Source organism: Elephantulus edwardii, unplaced genomic scaffold (assembly GCF_000299155.1).
Source record: "Elephantulus edwardii isolate Elephantulus edwardi_28Jun2011 unplaced genomic scaffold, EleEdw1.0 scaffold00075, whole genome shotgun sequence".
NCBI classification, from domain to species: domain Eukaryota; kingdom Metazoa; phylum Chordata; class Mammalia; order Macroscelidea; family Macroscelididae; genus Elephantulus; species Elephantulus edwardii.
Window position 1 is genome coordinate 6,237,936 of NW_006399825.1, and position 21,420 is coordinate 6,259,355.

The following is a 21,420-nucleotide window of genomic DNA, read 5'->3' on the forward strand; positions in this document are numbered from 1 at the left end:
CTGTGCTTCATTGACTGTGCAAAGGCTTTTGACTGTGTGGATCATGACAAGCTGTGGCTGACTCTGGGAAAAATGGGAATCCCAGAACATCTGATTGTGCTTATGCAAAACCTATATTTGGACCAAGAGGCAGTCGAGCAAGGAGGTACTGCATGGTTCAAAATTGGGAAGGGGATCTGTCAGGGATGTATTCTATCTCCATACTTTTTCAACCAAATAAATTCTCACAGTAGTGTTATGAAGAAATATTATTTATAGATAAGAAAACATCACTGAAGATGTTAATTTGCCTCTATCTATATCTATCTATCTATCCAGATTAGGACAACAACAGATATAACTGATATTCTACAGAACTTGATTTTGTATTATTTTTCAAACAACATGCCATAAAATAAATGATGCTCCTAAACAACAATAGATGTAACTGATATTGTACAGAAATTGATTTTGTAATGTTTTCAACATGCCATCAGAAAACCTTCCCTTGGCAAATCCTTTGGGTAGTTCTGAGTATTACCATACCCTCTGACTTCACACAGCCTCTACTAAACACCTAAAGACAAAATAAAAAAGCATTTGATTTAGCTACCCTATCGAGACCATCATTTTGTTTCTCTGTAATCACATTTACTCCATTTCAATATGAATACATAATACTTTCAGGATATAGACTAGATATGATAAGATACTAAAAAATGCCTAGATTTAATGAAGAGGCTCAGCATTTAAAAATAAATGTTTATTTGTAATAAAAATGATTTTTTTAAAAATACTGAACAAATACACTGAAAACAACTGTAATAAAGAATATATTTTTAAGAGTGGAGGTAAAAGCTGTTCATCTCCACTTGGAACCACCACCTTGTCGAAGACCTTAAGCTGTAAACAAGCAGAAGGATGATGTAATCACTGACCTAATTAGAACTGGGTAAACCACAGAAGATTTTGTAAATGGCTTGCCAAATAACTACCAGTGTCTATCAGTTACTGAGCAAATGGATTGGCATGAATAGTTATGTCCTTAATATGTACATCATTAAGAGGTCGATACGTCTTCTCATTTACTGGTAACTTCTCCAATTCATCTAGGGTCTCTAGACCATCTATTACCCTGAAAGAGAAAAAAAGGTGTTAAAATTTCCCTACATGTTAACACAATATTCAAGCACTTATAGCCTGTCTTAGAATGTGTCTTATAGTTCTTTTAATTCTTTAGCTAAGTGTGTAAGAAGATACTGATTGGATTTTTCATCATGTATATGGATTAAAATTCTTAAGTAAAAATTTACTTTTATACTCTTGGTCAATAATAGCAGCCCACATTAACTACATCAGATTAACTAAACAGTGTATTCTGCCCCATTCGCACAATTCTACAGAATAGCTGTAAATGAGGGAGCTCTGGTGGCCTAGTGGCAAGAAGCTGCCCTGCAATCTCGAAGGTGCACAGTTCAAATCCACCAGATGCTCTGCTGGAGAAGGATGGGCAATCTCCTCCTGTGCCAGTCAGATCTGATTTGACAGCATACAACAAATTAAAAAGAAACAAACAACAAACCAACAAAAAACCTCCCCCCAAAAAAACAACAACACAAAGAAAACTAGAATAGCTGTAAATGGGGTCAATTAATTTTTTTCTTTACTACAGAATCTATGCAGAAAAAAATATCTAGAAAATATTATTATCAGTATTGTATTACACTGCAAGTCTTAAAGTGGAAGATCATTTTACATGGTTTTTTTGGTTAAGGTTTCGTATTTCTATTTTTTGCTTTTGGAGGATAACAAGCAGTATTAATTAAAATAGAAGATTGTCAGTTAACCCAGCCTCTTGACAAACCTATTTCATTTTTTTATCAGGAAAAATTACTGAATGCTATTCTTCAAATACATGTTTTGGAAAATATATGCAAAATACATGAATCAGATTTTCTTTCTTTCTTGTTTTTTTTTACTTGTTGTGTGCCATCAAATTAGATCCGACTGGCACAGGAGATTGTCCCTCTTTCTCCAGCAGAGCATCTGGTGGATTTGAACTGCGTGCCTTTGGGATTGCAGTGCAGCTTCTTGCCACTAGGTCACCAGAGCTCCAGAAATACGTCCTAATAGGGATTTTTAGATTCTCTTAGTATAAAGCAAATAAATTCCCAAGATTTATAAGCACTTGTTTTTTAAAAACAGTAAGATAAAACTGCCTTAGAACAGATGAGAAGAACTCTCTGGAAGAAATACATGATTTTGTATAATATGTATGATAACAACCTGGAAGGAGTGCATTGTGGGGTAGGCTGGGGGAGGGAGAGGGGGGAAATGTACAACAATTAATAAATAAAAGGAAAAATAAGGAGAAAATTGTGCAACAAGAAATGAATATTTAAAAAGTAAATTAAAAAAATTCTTATATTAAATGATGTAGTTTTTACAATTACATGCTATGCATTAGAGAGCTGGACAGTGACTAAGGATGATAGAAAGAGAATTAATGCCTTTGAGCTGTGGTGCTGGAGAAGAGTGTTGAATGAATGTTGAATGAGTGTTGAATGGACTGCTAGGAGAACAAACAGCATTGTCCTGGAGAAGGTGAAGCCGGAATGCTCCTTTGAGTCAAGGATTCTGAAGGTTCGTCTGACATACTTTGGGCATGTTGCAAGGAGGGACTGGTCCTTGGAAAGGGACATCATGTTTGGGAGAGGGGAGGGACGGCGCAGGAGAGGAAGACCCTTGATGAGATGGATCAATTCTGTGACTGGAGTGGTGGGAATGCGTGTGTTTGAGACGGTGAGGTTGGCACAGAATAGAACGGCGTTTAAGGATCTTATACATAGGGCCACTATGAGTCGCAAGCAACTCGATGGCACATAACAACAACAACCCTCTATGAGATGGATTGATTCGGTGACTGGGGTAATTGGGATGGGTGTGTCAGAGGCGGTGCGGTTGGCGCAGGATAGAGCAGGGTTTAGGGCTGTTGTGCATAGGGTCACTATGAGTCGCAAACGACAACAACATACTACGTATAATATTAAATTCTATTTAAAAATTAAAACTAAATTTTAAAAAAGAAAATGTTCATGAACTATAGGAGGAGGGAGGAGGAAAATGTGCAACAGTAAAAGAATAAAAATCCAACTTTTCTTTAAACTTTCATTAAAATCACAATTAAATTTTATTACACAAAAAGAAAAAATAAATTGTTTTAAAGATAACACACCTATAGCTGTTGTTTTTCCTACTAAAATAGCAACTTTAAAACAATACAGTAAACAATGGATATCAGCAATAGTCATCAAAACCTCTTGATTTTGCTCCAAATGCAGGACAAATTAGTATCTTTAAATTCTAAATTGTAAAGCCTTTTCCAGCTATAGGTCAGTAAGAGAAACAGAAGGTATGGGAAATACAGATTTTAGACAAAAAAGGCAAGTAGAATTGAGTCAGGGACACTTTAGTCAAGTATCTGGACACAGGGTCATGTTAGAACGTAAGGGAAACTTTTCAACATCTCCCCAGAAAAATCTTTATGCACATATATACAACTCTGCACATAGCTAAAGGAACAAATGAACATCCTGCTTGTCCTGAGTCATCCTCACAACGTCTGCTGTGCTTAAACCCACTGTCGCAACCATGGTGTCAAGCCATCCCACTGAGGGTCTTGCTCTTTACAGACTCTCATCTGCCAGAGCACAATGTCCTTTTCCAAGGACTGGCTCTTCCTGGTAGCATGCCCCAAGTATGTAAGTCCGGTTAACTACTGGCCACTAATTCTGAAAGACGGGTTAAGGAGGGGGAAAAAAGGGAAGGAAATTCACACAAAGATTAAAATACTCTGAAATATTTAACTAATTTCATTTATTATTAGTAATCTATAAACTTGATGCATGTATATGGTATTAAAAAACCCCCAACTTACAGATTCTCTTCTTTTTTAATTGACCTAACTTTGCAGTCCTGTTAAGTAAATTCTAGTGGTGCCCTGATGAATTGAGCAAGATAAATATTATTGAGCGAACAGATGATATCTTCTGATTCATAAATACAAATCCCAATCAAGCATATTCCAAGCAAATTCTATCCAAGGACTGCAAGATCCATTCTCTCCTTCTTACTCAAAGAAACCTAGCTTTCTGCTATGGCCATGTGTCCTACTTAAAAAAATATTTCCTAGCTTATATAGATAAGAAGTGGCTACATGTCCAAGTACTGAGTCTTCCAGGATATTTATTCAAGTAGCAAGCACTTTTTGTTCTTTTTTCTGTTTAGACAATGAAGTTGAGCTATTATGACTATATTATGACCATGAAGTGAATTTAATGATAGACAAAAGATGTTTGTGAGGAAAGCCATGTTTGGGAAAGGATGACATAAAATAACCAAAGCAGTCCTTGATACCCTTTTCTCTAAGTCAGATCTATAAATTGTAGCCAAGTACTGTTGTTACTGAAAACAAAGATTACTGTTCATTTGCATAACAACAATGAAAAAAAAAGTTGAGCCCATTTAATAAGGAAATTGGGTGTTATAGAAGTGACAGCTTTCCCAAGATTATAGTCTCTGCAATATTAGTTATGCTGTGATCACAACCACTCATATGCGTACCTTGCATCAGAATTCTAAAGAAAACCATAAGCAAAATACTCACTTTCCAAAGACAGTGTACTTCATGTCCAAATGTGGTTGCTTGCCATAGGTGATGAAGAACTGGGACCCATTGGTATTTGGACCATTATTAGCCATAGATACAACACCTCTAACACTGTGCTAAAAACAAATACCAAACAACAGATCAAAAGATTAATTGAACTGTGTTTATAAACACATATTCCAGACACAGAACTGAAATAAGACATACACTCTTTATTATGTGCTGTTAAGTTGCTCTCACTCCTGCAATGCTGTGTATAGACAACAGTCTCAAACACCACCCAGTCCTGTGTCATCCTCACAACCATTGCTAAATTCGAGCTCACGGTTATAGACAGTAAATCAAGCTATCCATTTAGTTGACAGTCTTCCTGTTTTTTCCACTAATAACTAATTTACCAAATACAATGTCCTCCTCCAGGGACTGGTTCCTTCAGGGACTGCTTCCTCCTGATAACATGTCCAGAGTGCATAAGACAGTTTCACCATCTTTGTCCCCACAAACATTCTGGCTGTATTTTTCTCAAGACATATTTGTTCCTTCTTTTGGTTATTCAAGGTAAAGTTAATCCAAATTAACATAACTCAAAGGCATTAATTCTTCTTTGTTTTTCCCTATTAACTTCCCAGATTTCACATGTACATGCTGTTGCTGTCAGGGGCCATCAAGTTGGCCCTGAGTTGTTGAGACCTTTTCTACAACAGAACAAAATCTTGTCCCATCCTAACAATCTTTTCTGTGCTTAAACTCATTGTTGCAGTCACCATGCCAATCAATGGTTAAGGGACCATGAACATGTTTACTGAGCTTCTGACTATAAAGGCTTACCTGAACCCTCTAAACACTGTAAATTTGTTCTACAGCAAATCATATTCCCTGATCTAAGTTTATTTTTACTTTGGAGAAGTACAGCCACAAACACTTTTAGCAATACCAATGTATACAAAAATAATCCTTACATTTCTATTAAGGAATAGTATGCTGGCATGAAGTGATCAGGAAGAAAACAAAACCAAAATCCCCATGATCTCTTCAACATACACTGGACTCTGCTAGTTTCTTTATCTGTAATACAAGGGAGGTGGTACTAGCTCAGAGGTCTCTTCAGAATTCAAATGCTCACAGGGTCAGATGTAGTAAGCTAATAATCTGATAGAGGATAAATAGGGAATGGTGGGTACTAGCAAAGTGTATAGTACATCTCTTGCCTAATGGCATAATTTTTTCTTTCTTTATTTTTAACAAATATGTCTTTAAGTCTTTTTCACTTATAGGCAGTCAATTCATATCCCAGGCTTGGGTAAATCTTACCTAGCTCTCATATTCATATCTTATATTATTTGTTATTACAAAGGACTGTGTACAAGAGTTAGAAGGGCCTAAGTGAAAGCTTGAAGGAATGAATATGGATCATTAAAAATAATCACTATCAAAATCTACTGCTACCATTTGGGGTTTTGTCAAAAAGCTGAACATATAAGCACCATATAACCCAGGTATTCCACTGCTAGGAATATACCTCAAGGCAATTAGAACTGAGAGACAAACAGAGATTTGTACACCAATAGTCATAGCAGCATTATTCACCATTGCAAGTACATGGAAAGAGCCCAAATATTCAACCACAACCAAAATGCATTGAGAAATTGTGGTACATTCACATGATGGAATACTACACAGTACTCATGAACAATGATTTCGAAAAATACTACATAACTTAGGAGAGTCTGGAGAGCATTATGCTGAGTGAAGTAACTCAGTCCTATGGGAACAAATACTGCGGGGCGGGACTGGGCCCGAGGGTGGGTGGTTAGGGGCAACTAGCTAAATTAGCTAAGGGGCATCCGGTGTCTCAGTGGCCAGGCGGGCGAGGTGGGTGGGCGGAGGGTGGCACGGCCTCAGACTGTAGCCCTGTCCACGTGTTATGATGCAGTTCTCGCACCAATCAGGCTGCTGGGATTCCCAGTATTAACTTCAAGCACCAAAGACTCTCCACAGACGATGGCTACATTGACCTTCAGGAGAAGGTAGCTAGTGAGGAACTTCCTTCTTTCCTGATGTCATAAGATCCAATTTATTAAAGTTAAAGAAAAGCCCACCTAAGATCCCTGACAAAGCCATTGTCCTTACCACGGTGCTGTTTTTGATCAGTACCTTTCTCATCATCATTGGCTCCCTCCTGCTGGCAGGCTACATCAGCAAAGGGTGCTTTGTTGTGTTTCGCTTATTGTAAGCAGGAGGGGAAAACCCTGTAAATCTCCTCCCTGACAGTGTACTGCCCAAAGAAAATGCTCTGGAAAGAAGGGGGCAGACCGGCCGTTCCTGTCCTAATCATGGGCATCCTGGGGTTTTTCTGCCTGTGTTCTAGCACCTGCGCATCACCTACTAAGCATCCAAAGGTTACCGGGGATACTCCTATGACGACGTTCCAGACCCAGATGACCAGCATCCACCGGGGCTAGAGGCGAAGCGGCATGGATGGGACCCCGTACAGATTACGACACCGGGCAGGAGCTGAAGCTAAGGACTAAGGAGTTCTGTAATTAGAAGATATTTAGCAAGATTGGGGCCAGATTTTATAGGTCTATCCCAAAGCTGTTAACTGAGCTTCCAAGTAACTAACTAACTGGGACATACTTTATTATTCATCTTCTGGTTTTGGCAAACCTTCCAACAAGTTTCCACAAGAATCTATATCATGGAGGAATAGTGATGTTAATTGTGTGAGGAGACACAGAAGTATTTTGCAGTGGAAAGTGTTCTCCCCAACCTCCTTCGAACTGAAATGTGTTTTTTGTTTTTTTTTTTATGAAACGCATTGTTTATTTTCCGTCAACCTTATTTCCACTTTTTAAAAGACAGTTTAAGACCATTCCGTGGTGGTACCCACCCACTCAGTGGCCTGAGCTGAAGGGGCTGCAGACCAGTCTTCAGTTGCAGGCTGAGCACTCCAGTCTTCAGTAGGGAACTGCTGAATCAGCACAGAGGGCACCTGGACGCCTTTGGACCAGTCTGTCACTTCAGGCTGAGTAGCAGTTAATTCAGGAGCAGGGGCGGTCCATTCTCCCTGAAACTCCTCCTTGTCACAGCCTTTCCAGCAGCAGCCTGTTCTTCCTTTTCAATCTCTTCCGGATCTCTGTAGCAGTACAGATCGGGCATGACCTCCCACGGGTGCTCCCGGGAGATCGTGCCACGCATGCGCAGGACTTCCCGGGCCAGCATCCACCACATCAGACCCACAGAGTGAGCTCCCTTGTTGTTGCACGGGATAGCAATGTCTACATATCACAGAGGAGACTGTGTTACACAGGGCAATGGTGGGCAAGTTAACATAAGATACTTCTGTCAGAGGCTGGTGGTCAGCCCTGGGATCAGTAACCACCAGAAGACGAGGCTCGCGGAAGGCTGCCTGGATCTGGTTAGTGAAGGTTCCAGGAGTGAAGCGCCTGCCAATAGGAGTGGCCCCAGCAGCAGCAGAAACTTCAGAACCGCTCTCTGGACTGTATTTCTGGAGGAAATGACACTGACATCAGCTGGATTTTCAATGGCAACAATGGCGCGAGCAGCCAAGAGCAGCTTCTCTCAGGTCCTCTTCAGGTTTATGATATAGATGCCATCACTTTTCCTTTTGTAGATGTACTGTTCCATTTGGAAGTCAAGGTTGGTGCCGCCCAAATGTGTTCCTGCTGCAAGGAATTTGAGGACATCCTCCTCCTTCATCTGCAGGACATCAAGGGCTCCGGACATTGTGGAAGTTTCCCCTTGAAGTTACAACGGGAACCAGAACAACGCCGTATGGACCCTTGTGTGGGTAGCGCGGAAAAAGTGAAATGTTCTTTTAAACAGTCTTCTATGAATGTCAATTTGTTCTGTGACAAATGGAAAAATGTATGTTTGTTTTTTAAAGGGTGAACACAAGATAATCTTGCGGGATATTATACTGGTAAAAATCAAATAATGTCACTACATCTGTTTATTCCTCTCTTCACTCACACACTTAATGAGAACTGGGCATTTTTCAAACTCCAGAGCAGATTTTCAGAATGTAAACATATACTTTGTTCACTATTTCTTCAGTTCTGATGTGCTTTCCAGAAGGTGGCTCAGCAGACACTTTGTGTTTGTACTGTTTTCTATAGCTCACGATTCTCTGTGTAGCCTCTGTCTGAGGATGGGGCTTTTAGCTATTTCCTGATGGAGAATACAAACAAGTGAGCACCTTGTGTTTGCTGTTGTGCTGAAGATAAAGACTGAATCACTAGAAAACTAGGCAGCTTAGTATGATTTTGTTTTCTAGCTTACAGAGATGACACTCAAAAACAATTAAAATGTGAAAATGCAAGTCTCAGCATTAAAATGGGTTCACTGTAAAGATTTCTGGAAACATAAAAAAAAAAAAAGAATATTGCACCTACAACCAGGAGAGGATAAAATAGATGAATGGAACCTTTTAAGATCAAATCCCTATGCACATCCAAAAACTTCTCTAACAGAGTAAAAAAGGGAAGCCACAGGGAAAAAATATTTGGTAACGACATGTCTGATAAGGGATGTACATCTAGAATTTATAGAATACTTGAGCACCACAACAAGATAAACAACTCAACTGAAAAATAGGCACAGGATATGAACAGACCTTCACCAAAGAAGACATTCAGATGGCAAACAAACAAACACATGAAGAAATGTTCAAAATCTCTAGCTCTAAGAAACATGCAAATCAAAACAACTATGAGGTATTATCTCACCCCAATAAGAATAGTAAAATTTAACAGAACAGCAAACAACAAATGATGGCAAGGTTGCGGAGAAACTGGAACCCTTATTCACTGTTGGTGGGGAGTGTAAAATGGTGCAACCACTATGGAAGGCAGTATGGCATTTTCTCAAAAAGTTGGAAATAGAAATATCATTTGACCCAGCAATTCCACTACTGGGAATATACCCTAAAGAAACCAGAACTGCCACCCAAAGCAGTCACATGTTCACCCATGTGTATGTTGATTTATTGCCTTAGCAAGACCCTTACTGGGAAAATCTGTAGTTAGGGACTTCTCTAAATTATTGAGGAGTAATAATATCAGTTTGAGGGCTAAGGTGCAACTGATTCAGTCTTTCTGAAAAATTGCATCTGAGAGCTGGACAATGAGTAAGAATGACAGAAGAATTGATGCCTTTGAGTTGTCGTGATGGATAAAAGCACTAACTATCTCATGGGCAGCTAGGAGAACAAACAGATATGTCTTGGAGAGGGTGCAGCTGGAGTGCTCTTTGGAGGCAAGAAAAATGAGGCTTCGCCTTATATACTTTGTTGCTAGGAGGGGCTATTCCTTGGAGGATGATATGATGGTAGGAAGGGTAGATGGTCGGTGAAGGAGAGAAAGACCCTCAACCAAGTGGACTGACACGGTGACTGCTGGAATGGGCTCTTGTGTGTCAGGAAATGTGAGGATGGTGCAGGGTTCAGATCTTTTGTTCATAGGGTTGCCATGGGTTGTACCCGACTCGATGACACCTAACAACAGTAAGACCCTTCTGGGACATTATATTCTGTCCTATAGGGTTGTTAAGAATCAGAATCAAACCCATAGGAGTAGGTCTTATTTTCTGATACAGTATTTTATTATTGAATAGACTGTAATTTGTCCATTCTATCATAGACATTTAAGGAGCCCTGGTGGCTTAGCATATAACTTATCAGGCTGCTAACTAGAAGGTTGGTAGTTTGAACCCACCAGTTGCTCTGAGAAAGAAAGGTGGGCAGTCTCTTTTCATAAACATTTATAGCCTCAAAAACCTGCCAGTCACTGGAAGTTGGAGCTGCCTTGAACGGCAGTGTGTTTTCAATGGGATTCTAGTCATTTAGGTTGTTTCCGTATTTTTGCTAGTACAAACAGTACTATAGGAAAACAATTTTCTCTATCTCCTTGTACACATGTGCAGGTTTCACTAGGGTAAACATTTAAGAATAGAATTACTGGGTCACAATGTATGTGACTATATTCAGTGTATAAAGTAATGGTTTTTAACTGTAGCTGTATGGGAAACACTCCAGGAACCTTAAAATAGGATCCTAATCAATTCTACTAATTATTTTTATCTATTTGTAGGGAACAGAATAGGGTACTATAAGACCTGATTTTCTATGTTTGTAAAACTTTCAGAGGGCTATGTAACAGCCAAGTTGAAAACCACTGGCATAAGAGGACAAACTTGTTAGGTGCTGTTGGGTCAGCTCCCACTCATAGCAACCCTACGTATAACCATGAACACACATAACCTTGCTTGATCCTGGGCCAGACTCACAGTCTCTACTGTACACAGGGCTGCTGCTGTAGGCAGATATGAAAATTCAAAACCAAAACAAACCTACTGCTATCAGGTTGGTGCTGACTCATACCCATGGAGTTTACAAGGCAGTAGATTTTTTTTAATGTTGGATCTTTTAATATTAAAAATAAATCCTTTTTTACTTGATGATAATTTTACGCTTACAGAAAAATGGCAAGAATAAGTTTTAATGTTCAATGCAGTAGATTTTTACAAAAGGAGATTGGCCATCTTTGCAGAGTGGCTGGTAGAAGCTAGTGAATTAGAACAGGTCTGGTAGACTAGTAGTAAAAGGCTGTGCAGCAATCCCAAAGGCATATGGTTCAAATCTACCAGCGGCTCTGCAGGAGAAGGATGGGCAATCTTTTTCCATGTGATTTACTGCCTCTGAAAACTCACTGAAGGGTCAGCTATGGGGTGGTCTGACTCAACAGTATACAACAATCATCGTTCCTGAAGCAGCTTGGTATGTTTCACACAATGCCTCACGGATCATAACAAATTATGACTAACATTGAGAAGAATGGTAATCCCTGAGCACTCGACTGTGCTCATTCGAAACCTATACCTAAACCAAGAGATAGCTGTGTGAACAGAGCCTGTGAACATTTCATGGTTGAAAACCAAGAAAAGTGTGTGTCAGTGCTGTATCCTATCTCCGTATCTATTCAATTTGTACATTGAGCAAGTATTTCAAGAGTTTGGAATTTCATGAAGAGGAATGTGGCATCAGGATCAGAGGAAGACTCATGAACAACCAGCATTATGCAGAAGACACAACCTTGCTTGGAGAAGTAAAGACATAAAACACTTGCTGCAGAAGTTCAAGGAATACAGCTCCAATATAGATTATATCTCAACATCAAGAAAACAGAAATCCTTATCACTGGGCCAATAGGCAATGTTATGATAGGTGGAAAAAAGAGTTGTCAATGGATCCAAAATCAACACTTTTTGTTACCAGCAGTCAAGAGATCAGAGGATGTACTGCACTGGGAAAATCTGCTGTCAAGGACCTCACCACAGTGCTAAAGAGCAATGATGTTAATTTAAAGACAAAGGTGCACCTGATTCAATCCATGTTTTTTTCAATTATTTGTTATGCACCTAAAAGATGAACAAGGATTAAGGATGACAGAACGAATGCCTTTGAGTTATGATGTTGGAGAGGACTATAGAATATCCCACAGTCTGCCAAGAGAACAAACAATTTATCTTGGACAAAGTAGAATCAGAGGGTTCCTTGGAGGTAAAGATAGCAAAGCTTCACCTCACATACTGTGGGCATATTATTATGAGGGGCCAGTCTTTGCAAAAGGACATCATGTTTGGAAAGAAGGAAGGTTGGCAAAAAAGAGTAAGCCCTTCGGGAAGGTGAACTGACATAGTCACTATAACAGTGGAGCAAGTATGTCAGAGATGGTGAAGATGGTGCAGGATAGGACAAAGTTCAGATCTGTTTTTTATAGGGGTGCTATGAGTCATACTCAACCTGATGGCACCTAACAACAAAAGCGCCACTAGGGTTCCTTAGTGTTATGGAAGTAGTCATGAATTCATACCTAAAAAGTTGGTTTCTAATTCAAAAACGGAAATGATGGCTTTTAAGAAAGTCAGTCAGCTCCCAATCCAAACTCCTGTAACAAAAGTAACAATTTCTTATGATGAAACAATAAATATAAAACTATCCCTAGCCCCAACTCCCAGAGATAAAAATTTATTTAATACCAAGATCTATGTGGTGGTGAGATTCCATTGTACATGCCTTAGTATAAATACAATAACAGCCAGAATGCTCCTTAGACACAAGGATGGTGAAAGTTCATCTCACATACTTTGGGGAAGATGTTAGGAGAGGCCAGTCCTTGGAAAAGGTATCAAGTTTGAAAAGAGGGCCATAAAGGCCAGGGAGACTCAATGAGATGGATCGACACAGTAACTACAACAGTAGGCTTAAGCACAGCACAGACTGTGAAGATGGAATATGATCAGATAGGGTCTCTATGACTTGGAGACAACTATATTGCACATAAAAGCAAAAACACTCAGCCATTTACATATTCTCCTATCATTTACCAAATATGCAAAAACCTCAAAAAGCTAATAAAGACATATAGATAAACACACAATTTCATCTCTAATGGAGTTACTATATTAAAAAACATAACTTATGAAAAGTTTCCAAGTATAACTAATGTATTAGTAAAAAGCTAGGGATATACCTTAAGATATTCACTGTATTCATCCTCAAACTTCTTTCCCCATATACTATTACCTCCTCTTCCAGTACCTATAACATAAAGAGAAAAAAAAATATCTAATGTAAGCTGAAAAATGCTCTCTGGATAAGGTTAGAAATTTAAATGACTCTTATTTAAACCTATTACCCCTGCAGAAGGTCAAGGACTGCAGCCTTCAATATGGACTGAAGCTCAATATCATACTGACATACTTTGGGCATGTTGCAAGGAGAGACTGGTCCTTGGAGAGCGACATCATGTTTGAGACAGTGGAGGAATGGCGCAGGAGAGGAAGACCCTCGGTGAGATGGATTGATTCAGTCACTGGGGTATTGAGGATGGGTGTGTTGGAGACAATAAGATTGTCAAGGGACAGAGCAGGGTTTAGAGCTGTTGTACATAGGGTTGCTGTGAGTCACAGGCAACTCGACGGCACATAAAAACAACAAGCCCTAGAGAGCAGCTTGGCCTCACTTCCATAAGACACGTTAACTTCTTATCAGAGAAAGCTGCCTTTTCACCCCTCAGACCAACAGGCAAGCTGCCCTACCATGAGAACAGAGCAGATATAGAAGGAAACAATGCCTCCCTCCAAGGTGATGGGAATAACTCCAGCTATCTGCTATCTATCTCATAGGTTCTAATCCTAACATCATCTATATTTCTTTAAAGTAAAAATGAAAATCCTGTTATTTTTAGTGGAATAAATTTTTTTAAAGTGGGTTTTATTTATATTTTCTAAAACTTAAGGGCTAGTTTTAAGGCTAAATGCTAATAGTGTCTCTTAACATTTTCTCATGATGGTAAGGTAATCTGATTACAAAAACCCCATGTTATATTTTTATTTTACCCTCTTCTTAATGCTATATACACAACCTCCTTAATATTAATGAAAGGAATAATTTACCTGTTGGATCTCCTGTTTGAACCATAAAACCCTTGATATTTCTATGAAATATACAACCATTGTAGTAATTACTTGCACAAAGAGCCAAGAAATTCTGGAAATAAAAATGAATGAGAAACAATTTATTGGAAACACATTTAAGAGAAAGTAAATTTTATTTATTAAAAAGAAATTTTAAAAGGGAGCCGTGTTGGCTTAGTGGTAAGGAGTTGTGCTGCCGACTCAAAGGTTCATAGTTCAAATCTACCAGCTGTTCCACAGGAGAAAGATGTGCAATCTCCTCCTGAAGCACTGGAGGGTCCAACTTAATGATTCTTATTGCTCTTGAGATCAAATACAAAATCCTTAATAGGGACGCATTTTTACTTCTTAGGTGTTAATGCACCTTTCCCTGATGCCTACTGCATTAATCCCATCAGCCTCTTGAGATTTCACACACCCAAGGAGGCCTTCCCACCTCTGAGCCTTTATTGTTACTGTTTCTTCTTTTTGCTCTGGAAATATCTTTTTTTTTTTACTTTCACACAGTGACATTTATAGAGCAGACTTGCTTTCCACATATTCTGATGTAAGAATGGACTATAATCCCCACATTGTACCAGCACTCTCCCCACTCCAGTGATCGTTGGTTCCATTCATCCTTTTATTCTCTCCCTTGCTGCCCTCTGAGCTTTATCTTAGGGCAAATATGGCCCATTTAATCCTGTACAGTGGATTGCTCTAAGGATTGAGTACCTGTCTGGTGAAACAGCTGACTTTTAGTCTTATTGTTTGCCTGTAAGTGTGCCACAGTTCAGTTCCAGGCTAAAAGGGTGACTACAGAACACAACCTCAGGGGCTCCACCAGTCTCTTAACAGTGACAATTTTTATGACACTGAGTTTTGTTCCATATTTATTTCCTACTCTATCCAGGACCATCCTTGTGATTGTTTCAGTGCAGTGGGCAGTGGAAGCCAGGCACCATCCAGTTCCTCTGCTCTTAGGACTGTGGAGGTTGAAGTTCATGAGATCCACTAGTCTCAGGACTAATTTTTCCCACGTCTTTACTTTTTTTCACTCTTACTTGCTCAAGACAGTAAGAGACCAATAAATTTACCTTAGATGATTGCTCGTAAGCTTTTAAGATCCTGGTAAGTGGGAGGTAAAACATTTTTTGGTTTGTTTTTAATCTCTTTCTTCGAAGATGCCTTCATTAGCTACAGGACCCTGGCTATATGTCACTTTTCCAGTAATCTTTTTTTGGCTAGGCTTACCCTCACTTGCTTCTCTTAGTTTCTTCTTCAGTATTCTCTACCCAACCCTTTCTTTCCTTCAAGGCAATATATCCTCTAAAATTACCACCCCCCGCCCCCGCCAGTTGTCTTTCACAAAGGTGAGGGATGTTTCTTACGCATCACTGTATCTCCAGACTTTGGGAAGGTGGCCTTTCGTATATAACTACTGAATGCACTGTACCCCAGACCCTAAAAAGACAGCCTATCATGAATAATCATGGAATGAGTGTATGTAATGACTCTTATACCTTCTATCTTTGCAATTTAAATGAGTGGAATAATAAACAGAATCTTACCTAATATTGTAATGTCTACCTTTCTTGAGAAAAAATCGTCAAAATAACAAGATGCCAGCAATTCTACGGTGGCTGTTAGTTGCCACTGAGTTGATTCCACAGGGTCTTCAGGGCAGTGAGATTCAGAGAAGCTGATGGCCAGGGCTGTCTTCTGAACACTGTGTGGGTTCTGATCTTTCAGCTAGTAAAGCACTTAACCGTTTTCCACTATACAGAGACTCCTCCTCTATGGTTACAGAAAAATCGCCTCTCCTTTCTTTGATCTCCCTCTGCTATTAGGAAAAGGAAACTGAGCCATGTAACATGAAGGCTTGCTCTTCCTAACCACAGATTTAACAGGAAAGTTATATTGTTCTTACTGTTTTAGGGTTTGGTGATTCAATTTCAAAATGGTTCTCCCCTTGTAATAACTAAAAAATATTTAAATCATGGCACTCACTTCACAGGTTCTGGGCGTCCTCTCACAGAAGACTTCTATTTTAATATCACCTACATCTGTATGCAGTGTCACAGACTAAATAAAAGGGAAAGACAATTAGAGAATAATATTTTTTTCTTTTTTTTTATTAAATTTTATTAGTTTTAATGAACATTTACAGAGATTTTGGGGTTTCATTCATTCATTGTTGCACTGTTAAGATTTTTTTTTTTCAAGTTACTTTATGCACTAAATTACTTCCCTGACTGGACAGGAAAAAGAGACATCTGATGGTGCAACCACGATGGAAGGCTGTATGGCGCTTTCTCAAAAAGTTGCAAACAGAAATACCATTTGACCCAGCAATTCCACTACTGGGAATATACCCCAAAGAAACCAGAACTGGCACCCAAGCAGATATACGCACACCCATGTTTATTGTGGCTTTGTTCACAACAGCAGAGAGCTGGAAACAACCTAAGTGCCCATCAACAAAAAAATGGATAGAGAAGCTGTGGTATATTCACACAATGGAATACTACACAGCACTAGAAAACAAGGAACTCATGAAATATTATACAAAATGAATGACCCTGGAGGACATTATGCTGAGTGAAACAGTCACAAAAGGACAAATACTGCATAGTGCCACTGCTGTAAAACAGGACTGACATCAGAGTCGGGGAGGGGAGAGACTGAGAAAGATGGGAAAAATTATGTATACTGCACTGAAACAGATGAGGGAGAGAACGGTTTAAAAAGGATATGTTGTTGTTGTTGTCATGTGCCACTGAGTTGCTTGCAATTCATAGTGACCCTATCTACAAGAGCCCTAAACGCCGTTCTATCTTGTGTCAACCTTACCTTCTCAAACACACTCATTCCCACCACCCCAATCACAGAATCGATCCTTCTCATCAAGGGTCTTCCTCTCCTATGCCGTCTCTCCACTCTCCCAAACATGATGTCCCTCTCCAAGAACCAGTCCCTCCTTGCAACATGCCCAAAGTATGTCAGGCAAAGCTTCAAAATTCTTGACTCCAAGGAGCATTCCAGCTTCACCCTCTCCAGGACAAACCTGTTTGTTCTCCTAGCAGTCCATGGTATATTCAACACTCTTCTCCAGCACCACAGCTCAAAAGCATCAATTCTCTTTCTATCATCCCCATTCACTGTTCAACTCTCCAATGCATAGCACATAATTGTGAAGACTATAGCCCGGATCAGGCACACCTTAGTCTCCAGCCTGACATCGTTGCAAACAGTACTCTTTGAGGTCCCTCACAGCTGACTTTCACAATGCAATTTGTCTCTTGATTTCCTGGCTGCTGCTACCAAGAGTGCTGACTGTGGAACCAAGTAAACTAAAACTGTTAACTATCTCAATCTCCTCATCATCCATGCTGATGCTTCCAATTGGCCCAGTGGTGAGAATCTTTGTTTTCTTGATGTTGAGTTTCAGTCCATATTGAAGGCTGCAGTCCTTGATGTTCTGCAGCAAGTGCTTCAGGTCCTCCTCAGTTTCAGCAAGCAGGGTTGTGTCATCTGCATAACGCAGGCTGTTGATGACTCTTCCACCAATCCTGATGCCACATTCCTCCTCGTACAGCCCAGAATCTTGGATGATCTGTTCTGCATACAGATTGGAAAGGTTTCGCATTAGCATAATCAAATGTTCTGGAATTCCCATTCTTCTCTGAGTCAGCCATAGCTTATTGTGATCCACACAGTCAAAAGCTTTTGCATAGTCAATGAAGCACAGATAGGCATTCTTCTGGTATTCTCTGCTTTCTGCCAAGATCCATCTAACATTAGCTATAATATCCCTAATACCACAACCTCTTCTAAATCCAGCCTGCACATCTGGCAGTTCTCTGTTGACATACTGTTCCAAATGTTTTTGAATAATTTTCAGCAGAATCTTGCTTGCATGTGATATTAATAATATTGTTTGATAATTTCTACACTCTGTTGGTTCACCTTTCTTTGGAATGGGAACAAATATCGATTTTTTTCTAGTCAGTTGGCCAGCTGGCTATCCTCCAGATTTCTTGCCACAACTTAGTGAGCACATCCAGGGAAGCATCTGTTTATTGAAAGAATTCAATTGGTATGCTGTCAACTCCTGGAGCCTTGTTTTTTGCCAATTTCTTCAGAGCAACTTGAATTTCCTCCTTCATCACCATAGGCTCTTGCTCATATGTTATTTCTTGAAATTCTTCTGTGTCAGCCAATTTCTTCTGATACAGTGACTCTGTGTACTCCTTCTGATAAAATCCTTTTAATATATGATTAGGTATTATTGTCATGGCAGGTGTCCAGAACAAAGGCTGCATAGTAGAATGGACTTTGAGGGAGGGATTTAATAACAATGAAAGAATTTTTCTTTTACTTTTTAAAGAGAAGAGTGAACTGGGGGTGGGGAGCGGTGGGCAGGAGAAAAGTGCAACAATGACTGAATGGAAATCCAGTCTCTGTAAACTTTCATTAAAATTAATAATAATAGTAAAAAATTTTAAAAAGTCATCTGAATAAAAAGCATACTGAAAGATATACATTTGTTCTTGTTTATTGCCATGGAGTCAGAACCAACTCATAGCTGACCCTTTAGCCTGTTTTCAGAGGTTGTAAATCACATGGAAGTAAACTGTCCATCTTTTTGCCATGGGGCACCTGGTGGATTTGAACCACTTTGCCTTTCACTTGGCAAAACAATCTGAGTAAAAACAGACTGAAAGATATACAGTAGCTCCTCCTTATCCATAACTTGGTTTTCTATGGTTTCAGTTGCCTATCAACTGCAGTCTGAAATGTTCAATGACGCGTATAAAGAAACAGCACACCATCCTGCTCAGGATGTGAATCACAGACACACTGTACATTATCTCCACCCATTAAAATTGTTGATAATTGCTTTTGTACACAATTAGAAACTGAACTGTACCATAGGTATGTATGTACAGAACAAAATACAATATAAATAAGATTTACAATATAAATAAGATTTAGTACAGTTGCTTTGGTTACTCCTTTGTTATCTCATTCTGGAGGGGGAAACTATTTTAAGGCTTTCTTTTCCTCTTCTCATAGTAACAGGAGAGAATTCAGATGTAAGAGGGAGAAAAGGGCGTGGGGTGAGGGAGTAGGACATTATGTTCATTTTATATTTTCTCCTACAGGTTGCCTACTTTAGATACAAAGCAGAAGGATCCAATTAAAATTGCCACACTTGGTTATACTCTCAAAACTTTTCCTTTCTGTACTTTGTAGCCTTTTTGCATAAGAGGCAAGTTTTGTGTATTTTAAGTGAAAAACATTATAGATTTTTGTTCACACGATCTAGTGGTAAAGAGCTGTGCTACTAATCAAAGGAATATGGTTCCAATCCATTACCTGCTCTGAAAGAGAATGACAGGCACTCTTGCAATTTACTATCTCTGAAAACGTGCTGGAGAGTCAGCTATGAGTCAGTTCTGACTTGACAACACATAAAAACTACAATACAAGCTTCTATACCTAATCATTTCTCTAACCTGGTGTTGAACTTTTCATGCTGTTTTATTTTCCTTGACTGAATTTCTAAACTTACTTGTAATTATTGGCATTCATAGGAATTCTTTAAAACTTACCATTCTTATTGTTTCAAGAAGTATTGTTTCTTAATTTCTCACGGTGCTTCTAAGAAAATTAGTCTGTTTATAAAAGACAAAAAAAATTTATTCTCCCACTTATACTCACATATGCTCATCTTTAGTGTATATTTACATGAAAAAACTTTGAAAGGAAGCTCTTGTGGCCTAATGGCAAGAAGGTGCACTGCAATCCCAGACGCACGCGGTTTGAATCCAACTGATGGAGGAGAGGCAATCTCCTGTGCCAGTCAGATCCGATTTGACGGTACACACACAAAATAATAAAATAAAAAGCCTTGAATAGCATTCTCCACATAAAACAAATCTGGCAGACATGAAAAGCCTACTGTGGGCACTTCATCGCCCAGTTCTTTTCACGCCATCTTCAAGAATTTCCTCGAGGATCTTCCAAGTGAGGCACACTCCCTCCCACCGACAAAGGGCTTCATCACAATTATCGATCGCAGACTATCCCAACTCACTGCTTTCAAATTGTCTAATTGGTACTGACTCTTAGCTGATATTTCACCCAGTTACCAAGCCTGTAAATTGCATGGAGACTTGTCTTTCTCCCACAGATTGCCTGGTAAGCAGCCGAGCTCCCTGGGGCCTATGCCACCAGAGTTTCCTAACATCTATTTAGAACTTTTCCTTATTGTGTCTTTCCAACTATACCCCCAAACCGAACATTCACGCAAAATCATCCCAAGACCTAAGTCGAGCCTGTGTCTTGATGGCATAGCCCTTTGAGCTGCAAAGCCAAAGGCAACTCTCAGGAGGTTCCACCTGCAGTTCCCTCCTCTCTGTTGCCGTTGAAATGCAGGGCGAGTCACTCTGAAAGCAACTTGACAGCAGGGAGTTCCAAGTTTGCTTTTTGGTAGTGGCTAGCATTCACCAGGCATATAAATATGTAAATCAAAAGAATAATGACATCGTCTATACTTACTTAATCAATGGGTTAAATACAGCTGGGCTATAAAGCAGAAAATAAGCGGTGACGTTCGCCCAAGAAGGGCTGCAAGTTAAAAGGGTCTCTGCACTACCGGAAGTTGGACGCCGGGCCCATTAGCGAAGACACCTTAACTTCCTCAATTCCCGCCCCAGTCCTCCGCCTCCCTGGCTCACAATCAACTAAATACGGAGCTAGAGAATTCTCTTGTAGGAAAATGGGAGCACTATTAAGAATTACAATAGCATAAGAAGCTTTATGTGAGCCCTAAACGAAACGAACCACCTGCGCCCGGTCCCACAATCCGAGAACCTTCCGCGCAGCACCGGAAATGACGTCAGAGAGGACGGATCTAGAGCCGGTGAGTAGTAGGACTCGAATTTTGAAAACTGCCGGAAGCATTGGGATCTTCGCATTTACGTTTTTCTGGATTTAGAATAATCTGGGATTTATATAATGGTAACAGGATTTTTAGAAGATCTTCCAGGTTTTTGGAGGCCTCCCCCCCCCCCCCAGTTCAGTTCTGTTAAGGAGTGTTTGCGACAATGGTCTCAGAGATTACACGTGAGGGTGGTTCGGGACTGGACAGTGTTTTGTTTTGCATAGAGCTGTTATGAAATGGAATAACACATTGCTTCAAACCATACTGAAAACTGCCCGCATGTAGGTACTAAGTATTTTAATCCCAAGGTTAAATTTTTGAAAGCATATAGGATGGGGAAGGG

The 21,420-nt window shown here is 39.6% G+C and overlaps 1 protein-coding gene and 1 pseudogene across 1 annotated transcript; one reads left to right on the plus strand and one right to left on the minus strand.

Annotated features, from left to right (window-relative positions):
- Nucleotides 1–987: 987 nt before the first annotated feature.
- On the minus strand, nt 988–21,097 carry PPIL3 (peptidylprolyl isomerase (cyclophilin)-like 3). The gene is made up of 6 exons (XM_006889142.1): nt 20,978–21,097; nt 16,136–16,210; nt 14,126–14,219; nt 13,201–13,268; nt 4,646–4,764; nt 988–1,114 (listed from the first exon to the last, which is right to left on the minus strand). Exons 1-6 carry the CDS (start codon nt 21,095–21,097, stop codon nt 988–990), a joined length of 603 nt encoding a protein of 200 aa, XP_006889204.1.
- Nucleotides 5,780–7,895, plus strand: LOC102846261 (annotated as a pseudogene).
- Nucleotides 21,098–21,420: the final 323 nt, after the last annotated feature.

What these genes read in the sequence shown, in the direction of transcription:
- PPIL3 (XM_006889142.1), bottom strand. Translation starts at nt 21,097, where the DNA reads ATGCTTCCGGCAGTTTTCAAAATTCGAGTCCTACTACTCACCGGCTCT. An exon ending in GGACGCCCAGAACCTGTGAA is followed by an intron (nt 14,220 to 16,135) that starts GTGAGTGCCATG and finishes TTTTATTTCCAG; the next exon opens with AATTTCTTGGCTCTTTGTGC. An exon ending in AATACAGTGAATATCTTAAG is followed by an intron (nt 4,765 to 13,200) that starts GTATATCCCTAG and finishes ATTTGTTTTTAG; the next exon opens with CACAGTGTTAGAGGTGTTGT.